The 13,273-nt window shown below is 46.9% G+C and overlaps 1 protein-coding gene across 1 annotated transcript in view; it reads right to left on the bottom strand.

The window, feature by feature from the left end:
• Positions 1–238: 238 nt before the first annotated feature.
• myoz2b (myozenin 2b) overlaps positions 239–13,273 on the bottom strand; it is a 49,225-nt gene continuing 36,190 nt past the window's right edge. The window contains exons 5-6 of the mRNA XM_028805068.2: positions 11,524–11,707; positions 239–862 (exon numbers count right to left, since the gene is read on the bottom strand). Of these exons, the coding sequence (XP_028660901.1) occupies positions 628–862; positions 11,524–11,707 (419 nt within the window). The 3' untranslated portion in view covers positions 239–627. The remainder of the gene's footprint in view (positions 863–11,523; positions 11,708–13,273) is intronic.

The following is a 13,273-nucleotide window of genomic DNA, read 5'->3' on the forward strand; positions in this document are numbered from 1 at the left end:
AAATGTAATATGTCCTCATCAGTCACTCTGAGGATGGGAAGTGTGATACATAAATAAAATGTCACTTTGAGCTTGGGAAAGACGCTATCTAAATAGAAGTTATTCTTGTCAAGCACTTTGAGCCATTGAAAGGTGCCACATAATATACTGTAATACATGTCTTTAAGCACACTGCAACCCTCGCCAGGAAATGTGGATGGGAAGATGAGATGAAATGATGAAGCACTTGAAGCATTGGAAAGGCACTATATAAATAAACTTTATTCTCATCAATCACTCTGAGCATGGGAAATGTGATATAAATATATTATTTTATCATGGGAAAGGCACTATATAAATGTATCCTTCACTGTGATCATGGGAAGGTGGTACATAAATAAAACACATCTTCAAGCACTTTGAGCCTTAGAAAGGTAAGTAATGCGATGTTTCATCAGGGTTGAGGGTCGACTTCCATGCATGTCTAGCAACTCTAACAATCTGGTGTAATTTTTTTTTATTTTGTTGTTGGATGAATGTCTTTACAGCCCAGACACATCCTGGGGTGGGGGAAACACTGCTGGAAAGGCAGCCTGCGTAACATCATCATCGATAAACTTCACCTTGTCGTCTTCTCAAATGAAACATTCAAAGGTCCTCGGATTCTGGAACGGGAAGGCTGACGGACACGCTTGGGATAAGAACAGGGCTGCCGTCTATATTCCAACCCTGGGCTGTCCTGTTGAAAGTGGGGCGCTTAGCCACTGGGTTGCGGAATTCAGGGATGTTAGGGATGGAATTAGCAGGATTCAGGTCCAGCTCTGGCAGCTTGAAAGTGATGAGCTTGGAAGCTTTATCAAATCCACCAAATGGAGTGGCAACCCTAGAGAGAAAACAAAGAACACAGATGGGATGGACGGTGATACTAGAAACAAACAATAGTGTATGTCTTCATATAGCGACTCTCTTATCTGTGTTCTGTGGGGTAGCAGAGTGATCAGGTTCAAGGTTCAAGCCCTGTGCCTGGTTGTTGCCTGTGTGGAGTGTCCCTCTGGGTACTCTGGTTCTCCAGTGGTTTAATAAGATGTACAAGTTTGATTGTGTTATATTATGCTATTTAATAGCTGTGTAAGCCCGTGATGTAAAAAGCCTGGGCTCCTAGAAACCATGGATTCTTGCACTTCAATCAATCAATCGCATCGGTTGTGCATTAGTGGCTAAGCGAGTTTTCCTCCTCGCAGGTTTCGTTTTGCCGATGTGCTTGCCTCGCTAGCGCATTAGCTGTAGAGTGAGTTTCTCTTTCGTCAGCGGTGTCGTTTTGCTGACGTGCTCACCTCCGTTGTCTATCAGTGGCTAAGCAAGTTTCTCTCTCTTCTGCAGTTTCATTTTGCAGACGTGCTTGCCTCACTTGTGCATTAGCGGCTAAGAGTTTTCATCCTCACAGGTTTTGTTTTGCCGATGTGCTCGCCTTGCTTGCACATTAGCTGCGGAGTGAGTTTCTCTTTCATCAGTGGTGTCGTTTTGCCGACGTGCTCGCCTCACTTGTGTATTAGCGGCTACGCAACTTTCTTCTTTCTTGGCGGTTTCACATTGGTGACAGAGTTTCATGCTGTAGCCTCGCACTTCTGGGCCAGACAGACAGACACACACGCTTCCATTCGTAGACGTTTATATATGAGAGATCGTGCCTTTCATGTATGCTGTATCTATTATGCAATATCCTATCTATCTACATGAGATACAGAGAAAAGCCAAGCAAAATGACACCTTTTATTGGCTAACTAAAAAGATTACAATATGCCATCTTTCGAGGCATCTCAGGCCCCTTCTTCAGGCAAGATGTACCATATTTTATTTTTTGTCATGTATTTTGTTTTGTTCGTTTTTGAGGAAGTGAGTAATAGAAGGGTGCACTTCATTTTTCCACATATGAAATTTACATTTCTCTTCATTTTCAAATATACAGTGGACCTCAAAACATAAATGTGGCCTGACGTTTGTTATATTGTTGTTATTGTCTCCTTTATTTATAGACACTGCTTAAACAAAGATCAAATCTTGATATGTCCACATATGTTTAAAAAAGGAAACATGTCATGGGGTGCAGCTACTTTTTCACATATCTTAGCTGAAGGGCTGACTGCATTTCAGCAGCCCTTCTCGCGAGAGTCCAGAATTTTCCAAAGACTCCCCAACATTACCACTCAGACTATTTGAGCAGCCTGCTGAGGCACTCAGTCGTCGTGTTTCTTCATCTATTATTGTAACTTTCATTTCTCACAAGGCACTAAATTAGTAGACTTATTACTTTTGTAAGCCAAAGGCTTTTTTTTTGTCTGCTTGGCGTAGCTCACGAGACTCGTCTAGCGAGGAGGATCAGACACAGGAAAGATGCTTCAATGAAATTCAAATCCTGCCAGATCTGTGGGGTTTTAGTTGGGATCTCCCTTTAGGGTCTGATTTGGATGAAGCAAATTCTCTTCAAGTCCAAGTTATTAACCTGACGCCAAAGGTTGGGCTATCTGGGTCAACAGGGCCTCGGCCGTCTATCTGAGACACGAGTCTGTTTCAGGCTCACAGCGGCTTGATCTCAACTTGTGATGTGTATAAAGCACACCTGTCCACAGAATCTCTTCCATTCCAACCTCTCCACCACCACGGGCATCACCAAAGAGCTGTCGGGGACAAGACCTGGAATGGGCCATCAGCAAGAAGCTTGGTGAGAAGGTGACAGCTGTTGGTGCGATTATTCGGAAAATGGAAGAAATATAAAATTACCGTCAGTTTTGTCTTGGTAGAGCAATATTTTACTCTAGTTTCCCATCCATCCATCCATCCATTGTCTCCCGCTTATCCGAGGTCGGGTCGCGGGGGCAGCAGCTTGAGCAGAGATGCCCAGACTTCCCTCTCCCCGGCCACTTCTTCTAGCTCTTCCGGGAGAATCCCAAGGCGTTCCCAGGCCAGTCGAGAGACATAGTCCCTCCAGCGTGTCCTGGGTCTTCCCCGGGGCCTCCTCCCGGTTAGACGTGCCCGGAACACCTCACCAGGGAGGCGTCCAGGAGGCATCCTGATCAGATGCCGGAGCCACCTCATCTGACTCCTCTCGATGCGGAGGAGCAGCGGCTCTACTCTGAGCCCCTCCCGGATGACTGAGCTTCTCACCTTATCTTTAAGGGAAAGCCCAGACACCCTGCGGAGGAAACTCATTTCAGCCGCTTGTATTCGCGATCTCGTTCTTTCGGTCACTACCCATAGCTCATGACCATAGGTGAGGGTAGGAACATAGATCGACTGGTAAATTGAGAGCTTCGCCTTGCGGCTCAGCTCCTTTTTCACCACGACAGACCGATGCAGCGCCCGCATTACTGCGGATGCCGCACCGATCCGCCTGTCGATCTCACGCTCCATTCTTCCCTCACTCGTGAACAAGACCCCGAGATACTTGAACTCCTCCACTTGGGGCAGGATCTCGCTACCAACCCTGAGAGGGCACTCCACCCTTTTCCGGCTGAGGACCATGGTCTCGGATTTGGAGGTGCTGATTCTCATCCCAGCCGCTTCACACTCGGCTGCGAACCGATCCAGAGAGAGCTGAAGATCACGGCCTGATGAAGCAAACAGGACAACATCATCTGCAAAAAGCAGTGACCCAATCCTGAGCCCACCAAACCGGACCCTCTCAACGCCCTGGCTGCGCCTAGAAATTCTGTCCATAAAAGTTATGAACAGAATCGGTGACAAAGGGCAGCCCTGGCGGAGTCCAACTCTCACTGGAAATGGGTTCGACTTACTGCCGGCAATGCGGACCAAGCTCTGGCACCGATCGTACAGGGACTGAACAGCCCTTATCAGGGGGGCCGGTACCCCATACTCTTGGAGTACCCCCCACAGGATTCCCCGAGGGACACGGTCGAATGCCTTTTCCAAGTCCACAAAACACATGTAGACTGGTTGGGCAAACTCCCATGCACCCTCCAGGACCCTGCTAAGGGTATAGAGCTGGTCCACTGTTCCGCGACCAGGACGAAAACCACACTGTTCCTTCTGAATCCGAGGCTCGACTATCCGACGGACCCTTCTCTCCAGGACCCCTGAATAGACTTTTCCAGGGAGGCTGAGGAGTGTGATCCCTCTGTAGTTGGAACACACCCTCCGATCCCCCTTCTTAAAGAGGGGGACCACCACCCCGGTCTGCCAATCCAGAGGCACTGTCCCTGATGTCCATGCGATGTTGCAGAGGCGTGTCAGCCAAGACAGTCCTACAACATCCAGAGCCTTGAGGAACTCCGGGCGTATCTCATCCACCCCCGGGGCCCTGCCACCAAGGAGTTTTTTGACCACCTCGGTGACCTCAGTCCCAGAGATGGGGGAGCCCACCTCTGAGTCCCCAGGCTCTGCTTCCTCATTGGAAGGCATGTTAATGGGATTGAGGAGGTCTTCGAAGTATTCCCCCCACCGACCCACAACGTCCCGAGTCGAGGTCAGCAGCGCACCATCCCCACCATATACAGTGTTGACACTGCACTGCTTCCCCTTCCTGAGACGCCGGATGGTGGACCAGAATCTCCTCGAAGCCGTCCGAAAGTCGTTCTCCATGGCCTCCCCAAACTCCTCCCACGCCCGAGTTTTTGCCTCAGCAACCACCAAAGCCGCATTCCGCTTGGCCTGCCGGTACCTATCAGCTGCCTCCGGGGTCCCACAGGACAAAAGGGTCCTGTAGGACTCCTTCTTCAGCTTGACGGCATCCTTCACCGCCGGTGTCCACCAATGGGTTCGGGGATTGCCGCCACGACAGGCACCGACCACCTTACGGCCACAGCTCCGGTCAGCTGCCTCAACAATAGAGGCACGGAACATGGCCCATTCGGACTCAATGTCCCCCACCTCCCTCGGGATGTGGTCAAAGTTCTGCCGGAGGTGGGAGTTGAAGCTACTTCTGACAGGGGGCTCTGCCAGACGTTCCCAGCAGACCCTCACAACACGTTTGGGCCTACCACGCCTGACCGGCATCCTCCCCCACCATCGAAGCCAACTCACCACCAGGTGGTGATCAGTTGACAGCTCTGCCCCTCTCTTCACCCGAGTGTCCAAGACACGTGGCCGCAAGTCGGACGACACGACCACAAAGTCGATCATCGAACTGAGGCCTAGGGTGTCCTGGTGCCAAGTGCACATATGAACACCCCTATGCTTGAACATGGTGTTCGTTATGGACAATCTGTGACGAGCACAGAAGTCCAATAACAAAACACCGCTCGGGTTCAGATCGGGGGGGGCCATTCCTCCCAATCACGCCCTTCCAGGTCTCACTGTCATTGCCCACGTGAGCATTGAAGTCTCCCAGCAGAACGAGGGAGTCCCCAGAAGGTATGCCCTCTAGCACCCCCTCCAGGGACTCCAAAAAGGGTGGGTACTCCGACATGCTGTTCGGTGCATACGCACAAACAACAGTTAGGACCCGTCCCCCCACCCGAAGGCGAAGGGAGGCTACCCTCTCGTCCACCGGGGTAAACCCCAATGTACAGGCTCCAAGTTGGGGGGCAATAAGTATACCCACACCTGCTCAGCGCCTCTCACCGGGGGCAACTCCAGAGTGGTAGAGAGTCCAGCCCCTCTCAAGGAGATTGGTTCCAGAGTCCAAGCTGTGCGTCGAGGTGAGTCCGACTATATCTAGCCGGAACCTCTCAACTTCGCGCACTAGCTCAGGCTCCTTCCCCTTCAGAGAGGTGACATTCCACGTCCCAAGAGCCAGTTTCTGTAGCCGAGGATCGGACCGCCAAGGTCCCCACCTTCGGCCACCACCCAACTCACACTGCACCCGACCTCCTTGGCCCCTCCCATAGGTGGTGAGCCCATGGGAAGGGGGACCCACGTTGCCTCTTCGGGCTGTGCCCGGCCGAGCCCCATGGGTGCAGGCCCGGCCACCAGGCGCTCGCCATCGAGCCCCACCTCCAGGCCTGGCTCCAGAGTGGGGCCCCGGTGACCCGCGTCCGGGGGAGGGAAAACGCCGTCCAAAATTGTTTTTCTTCATAGGAGGTTTGTTTAACCGCTCTTTGTCTCATCCCTCACCTAGGACCAGTTTGCCTTGGGTGGCCCTACCAGGGGCATAAAGCCCCGGACAACAGAGCTCCTAGGATCATTGGGACACGCAAACCCCTCCACCACGATAAGGTGACAGTTAAAGGAGGGGTACTCTAGTTTCCCCTTTTGTATTATTAATGTGTAGCCTTTGTCAGAATGCCTCAAATCTCAGACTTACCACTGTTTATAAGGTATTATAGTATACTAGCCGACACCCGGTGTAAGAACAGGAATGGAAAACGGTGAGAAAGGAATTCAGAAATCAAGAAGAACTAAATACTTCTTGAAAGACGCAGTGTGCATGTAGAACTTCGGCCAAGCAGGATTACATGTGAAAGTGATAAATAAATCGGGCTTTCCGAATTTACGTACTATGGCCATGGTATCCTGATAGTTTTGTTGCATGTATCTTGGGTTTCCTGGAAGTGAGGACGGTAATATGATCATTTTGCCTACACATACGTTATTTTCAGTGTTTGTTTGCAGTGTGTCTGATAGTCCTTTTGTATAGTTCCACACGCAGATCTTGTTGATGTAATCTGAAATAGTTGAGACGCGCGCCCCCTCTGTTTTAACATACGCATCTACAACGTACTGTTAGAATAGTTTGCCGCTGGAGTGCAAAATACTAAATGTATTCCTCATTGCTAATCTGTATGCGTAAAATTGGCATTGAGTAAGCCTTATTCGCTTGGCGGTTCTTTTATCGGGAACATGTTGTAAATCTGTGTGCCAGCCATTGTCTCCGTAAGGGAATAAAAGTGGGCAAACCATAGGATCGCAATTCATATTGAGCGTGGAAATCTGTTTACACGAGTTGCCTATGGGATAGATGCAAATGTCCCTTTTGGCAGGCGGTTCGCCATCTTCTCCGACGAAAATTGCTGCGACATCGGTGTGACATGTCGGGGCACTGTATCGTCGTAAATCCTGCCTAGGGTTTTCCTGGAAAACCATTTGTACAGATGCTGTTGGATTGGACTGAGCGATTTCATGCATGTGTTTGTATGATTTAGCGAAGGGGTTGATGGTTCTGAACATGGAATCTAGCTGGAGAATTAAATTTTCGCTGCATGCAGTTTGCTTTATTTTGTAAGCGTACTTCAGTAGCTTGCACTGTGTCAAAAACTACAACTGTCCATATCCTAGAGAGGTAGAAGTGTTAGCGTATAGTGGAGAGATTTGGTGATAAATTTGCCCGTGTATTTTAAAACAGTATGGTCCGTGGCCAGGAGGTTGAGTTATCTGTGCACCCATGGAAGCAAACGCTAGAGAAGAGTTGTATTCTCGAATGTGTTCAGAATCATTTTTAGCTTCTGACGTTTGCCGTATAAGAAGCTGTTGTAAAGACACAGGTGGCTCCCGCAAAGGTGGTAAAGCTACTTTACCATTGTGGCAGTACCTCGAGTACTTGTTGGATGGATTACGCTCAGCAGGCCAATATAGTGCATGACATGGAAGAGGACGAATATGAATCGAGAAATGCCGTGTCAGCTGCGTGTGGGTGGGACCGGTTTTGAAGTGGAAGCAGGACGAACCAAAAGAGAAATATGAGAAAACTTCTACCCACCTTCCCTTATAAATTTATAACCTCAATCAGTTAGGTGTAGTAAAAGACAAGCAGGAGTTAAGTTACAATTTAAATAATGTATTATTGATAATATTCATAAATTAATAACAATATGCAAAGTACATTTAAATATTGGCAACCGTACAACCTGATTAAATGTTGATGTGTAGTTCAGGCGGCAAACAGACTTGTTAGTTACTTAAAAATGTCTCTAGTTAAGGAATCATTGGTGCTCAGCTTTCTTCATAACAGGCCACGTTGCCTGTCTCAATATGGCTGCCGAACTGTGTTCTTCATTGTGTTGTCCTTTTCAGTTCATGGTGTGTGATGGTCATTCAGCAGTTTGGTAACAGAGGGAGAGAGTGAGGGAGTGAGCAAATTTATAGATTCTCTGTCCAACCCCTAGAGCCAATAGGACGTCATGGTACATAAAGGCTTCTGATCCAAGCCAATTCCAAACAGCCATACTTCAGACCAATGGGGGAATAGAACAGCGTCACACCTGTCCCCAAAACCATTTGTTGAGCTAAAGTTTGCCAGTTAGGCAGCTTGACTATCCTATGGGGGTTGACTGAGAGACTTCAGAGAAACATTAGCCAAACTTGTTTAAGACACTTCCCCTCCAACTCTGTCATAAAATTCAAAGAGACCCATTCCTGAAAGGGGGGGGGGGGGGTTGTAAACATGAATGCTTCTCACTAATGTAACACTAATATTACATTGCACTGCCTAAGTTACAAGTAAAGACATACAAAATATTTATCAACTTCTATGCAAAATCTCACATCACAACACCGTCAATCGCCCTCGGTCTGGAGCTCCATGCAAGATTTTTGCCTCCTGGGGTGAGGATGATGATGAGAAAGGTGTTGGATCAACCCAAACCTACCCGGGAGGAGCTTGTTAATGATCTGAAGGCAGTTGGGACCACCACAATTGCCAAGAACACCATCAGTAACTCACTACGCCGTAATGGAGTGAAATGTTGCAGCACCCGCAATGTTGGTCCCCCCCCCCCCCCCCCCCTCTCATGAAGGCACAGGAACAGCCTGGGATGTTCACTGGCAAACTTAAGATGGGCCGGTGACTTCTTGGGCAGTGGGGGCCTTGTGGGTGCTGCAAGACACGGGTGACTGATGGACATTTTTATATTTCTTCCATTTCTGAATAATCACACCAACAGTTGTCACCTTGTCACCAAGCTTCTTGCTGATGGCTCATTCCAGCCTTGTGCAGGTCTTGTCCCTGACGTCCTTTCCTCGCGGTGGTGGTGGTGAGGTTGGAATGAAAGAAATTGATTGACTTTATACACATCACGAGTTGAGATCGGGAGAATCTGGAATGGATTGATTGATTGATTGATTGATTGTAATCGCCAGTCTGTGGGAGCCAGAATTCTGGCTGGGTTGTAGGGGATCAAATCCTTATTTCATTCAATGACATGTAAGTTAATTTATAACACCATTGGTAACACACTACACCATAATAGAGTGAAACCTTACCATGCCCGCAAGGTCCCCCTGCTCAAGAAGGCACTTGTACTGTTACAGGCCCGTCTTAAGTTTGCCTGTGGACATCTCAATGATTCATGGGAGGCTTGGGAGAAAGTGCCATGGTCAGATGACACCAAAATTGAGCTCTTTGGCGTGAACTCGACCCGGCGTGTTTGGAGAGAAATGCCAAAGAACAGCATCTCCACGGTCGAGCGCGGAGGTGAAGACATTACACTTTTGGGCTGTTTTTCTGCTCATGCCATGAGGCAAGATCTTGCATGGAGCTCCAGACCGAAGGCGATTGATGGTCATTTTATATTTATCTTCCATTTCTGAATAATCACACCAACAGTTGCCACCTTCTCGCCAAGCTTCTTGCTGGTGGTCTTGTAGCCCACTCTAGCCTTGTGCAGGTCTTATCCCTGATGTCCTTTGCCCGAGGTGATGGTGGAGAGGTTGGAATGGAAGAAATGGACTCTGTGGACAGGTGGGCTTTATACACATCACGAGTTGAGATCAGGAGTATCTGTGATTGATTGATTGATTTTGATTGTAATCACCAGTCTGAGGAGCCCGAATTCTGGCTGGGCTGTAGGGGATCAAATCCTTATTTCTCTCAATGACACACAAATTAATTTATAACTTTTACGTCATGTGTCTTTTTCTTGATTTTCGGTTGATGTTCTGTCTTTCTCCATTAAAATGAAACTACTATAACAATTTGCAACTGTTCATTTCTCTGTAAGAGAGCAAACGTACACATTCAGCAGGGGATCAACTGCTTATTTCCTCCATTGTATAGAGTCACTGCGGTTGATGGCTCCTCTTCTCTCTTTCTCTTGGGTGGGTTTGTAGTACTGGGGTGTTGCGCCGTGTCAGCCATTATGGATGTGGTGAGAAGTCAAGCAGAATGACCCCTTTTATTAGCTAACTAGAAAGATTACAATATGTGAGCTTTCAAGGCAACTTAGGCCCCTTCTTCAGGTGAGATTTTGTTTTGGGTTTGATTTGTTCCATTTGTCTTGATTGTATGGAATGTTTCTAATTAAAATCAATAAAAATATAAAAAATACAAAAGAAACTGGGACCAGTCTGTAGTCAGAGGGACAAAGGAATAATTTATAGTTTAACTTGTGGGGTCTGTAATAAAAACTCCCATTGTCTATGCTTTAATATATTTAGACAAACATTTTAAAGCTGATGGCTTGTTGTCGCACCCACCACATGACGGACCACCTGGATCAGTGACACGTCAGCACTACACTGGAACACTGTTGGGTTTTTTTACGGTGGCTGGAGTCCCAATCCTGTTGTCACCTTCTCACCAAGCTCCTTGCCGGTGGTCTTGTAGCCCATTCCTTGTCCCTAATGTCCTTTGCCCGTGGTGGTGGCGGAGAGGTTGGAATGCAAGACATTGACCCTGTGGACAGGTGGGCTTTATACACATCACGAGTTGAGATCAGGAGTATCTCTGATTGATTGATTGATGGTAATCGTCAATCTGTGGGAGCCTGATTTCTGACTGGGTTGTGGGGAATCAAATCCTTATTTCTCTCAATGACACGCAAATCAATTTATAACATTTACGTCATGTGTTTTTTAATGGATTTTTGCTTGATATTCTGTCTCTCTCCGTTAAAATGAAACTACTATAACAATTCGAGACTGTTCATTTCTCTGTAAGTGAGCAAACTTACACATTCAGCAGGGGATCATATACTTGGACCTCAAAACATAAATGCGGCCTGACGTTTGTTATATTATTGTTATTATCTCCTTTATTTATAGACACTGCTTAAACGAAGATCAAATCTTGATATGTCCACATAAAAAAGAAAACATGTCATGGGGTGCAGCTACTTTTTCACATATCTTAGCTGAAGGGCTGACTGCATTTCAGCAGCCCTTCTCACAAGAGTCACAAAGACTCCCCCCAACCCCCCCATTGTATACTGGACATCCACAAGCACTTCAGGTGACATCGAGGTCTACTGTGCTGTTTCGCAGTTTGCCTACTGCATTGTAATATCGAGCTTATTAAGGTGATGAATTTCGTGGCCACAGGGAGATGTCGCCTATCCCAGGAACTTTTGGTGTAATGTAGGAAACCAAATCTGGACATGACGTCGGAGCCCTCATGAGTGGAAGTTTAAAATCACCAGGTGCCCTGATATTCAAGTTTTTAGGATGTGGAAATTTAAACCAAAAATAAAAAAGGCACTTTGCAGGCACAGGGGTCCACATGCAAACCACAAAAGAGTGTGAGGGGGTTCAAGCCCAGGCTTTTGGACACGGGGCTTTCCAGACATCTCGATCAAATGGCCGCTGCCTAATTTCACCTTCTCTTACCTCCTTTGGCTCTGCTGTCACTTCTTGCAGTTTTTTTTTTTTTTTTTTTACCTGTTAAAATTTTTGTAATCGGGTCCTTCTGGCTTTGGCTCAGGTATGGGCATTTTTGGGTTCAAGGTGCCTTGCAGGTCAGGATCATTAATGATTTCTTGCTCCCATGGTGAGTGGTAGGATTTTGGAATGGCTGTGGTGTTGAACTTCTCTGACGGTACATCCTTCAGGGGGCCACCATACCCTGCATTTGAGAAACATCACAGTTTAATGGAAATCGGACAGAAAAACTTCAGTCAAAAAATAAAGATGACTTGTCTAAAAACTGGGACTCGTGTCACAGCTGGAAAAACTGCATCCACCGATTTTGCTTTGGGATGAGGGTCATTTATATAAAACGATCAATTAGCAGATGCAATCTCTGTACACATGACTGTGTATCTCACACTCACATACGAAAATGATAGAAATTAGGAAAGTAATGGGGCTGCACACATTAAGCACATTGAGATGAGGCTTGCCTTGAAAGGCACTATATAGAACAGGCGTCGCCAAGTCCGATCCTGGAGGACCACCGTGGCTGAAGATTTTCATTCTAACCTTTTTCTTAATGAGTGCCCTGTTTTTGCTCCTAATTAACTTCTTTTCAACTAATTTCAATTGACTTGCTCTTGAAGACTCCGAGCCCTTAATTGTTTCTTTGTCTAAAATTAACAGCCAAACAATAAAGACATACAAAATGAGCCAAAACATGAGCAGCAAACTGTGACCATCACACAATATCTGAAAATAAAGAAAGATGAGGGTCTCAGGAATGCTGATCTGCTCAGGTCCCTAAAACATTAACGGTGCTCTTAGGAAAGAGAAAATCAATATTTTCTGAAATGTCTGCTATTGCACCACCAGAGCAGCAACAAGCCAGAAAATTAAAGAACAAGTTTAATTAACGACAAGAATTTGCACCTCATTAAGCAACTGGTTGGAGTTTGAAGCCCTGACTTAGTTGGTCTTCTGTTGGCTCCCTCACTTCACATTTCATTTCTGTTTGGGTGCCATTGAAGGGAAGAAATGAAGAAATTCAGAGGAACAAATCTTGAGAAAGCAATTCAATTAAAATGAATTCACAAGAAGTTAATTAGCAGCAGGGCACTCATTAAAAAAAAAAGGGTTAGAATGAAAACCTGCAGCCACGGTGGTCCTCCAGGACCGGATCTGGCGACCCCTGATCTAGAATCACCATTAATAATACATTATATAGCGCCTTTCCCATGCTCAAGGCACTTCAGAGGTTAAGATAGAACAGCAGGGTATACAGTATATAGCATTGTACAAACCAGATAAATAAATAAGGAAGATTAAGACACTAAATTCAGAGAAAAAGCCTAACAGACAACATAATTGATAAAGGAGAGTCTGTATTTGTATTGAAATGACACCGTCACTGTAAACACAACACTTTAAATTCCATCCATCCATCCATCCATTATCCAACCCACTATAGCCTAACTACAGGGTCACGGGGGTCTGCTGGAGCCAATCCCAGCCAACACAGGGCGCAAGGCAGGAAACAAACCCTGGGCAGGGCGCCAGCCCACCGCAGGGCACACACACCAAGCACAATTTAGGATTGCCAATGCACCTAACCTGCTTGTCTTTGGACTGTGGGAGGAAACCCACGCAGACACGGGGAGAACATGCAAACACCACGCAGGGAGGACCCGGAAAGCTAACCCGGATCTCCTAAATGCAAGGCAGCAGCGCTACCCACTGCTTCACCATTCTGTCCTACACTTTAATTCCCCTAAAAAAA

The sequence above is a fragment of the Erpetoichthys calabaricus genome, chromosome 7 (assembly GCF_900747795.2).
Source record: "Erpetoichthys calabaricus chromosome 7, fErpCal1.3, whole genome shotgun sequence".
Taxonomy (NCBI): Eukaryota; Metazoa; Chordata; class Cladistia; order Polypteriformes; family Polypteridae; genus Erpetoichthys; species Erpetoichthys calabaricus.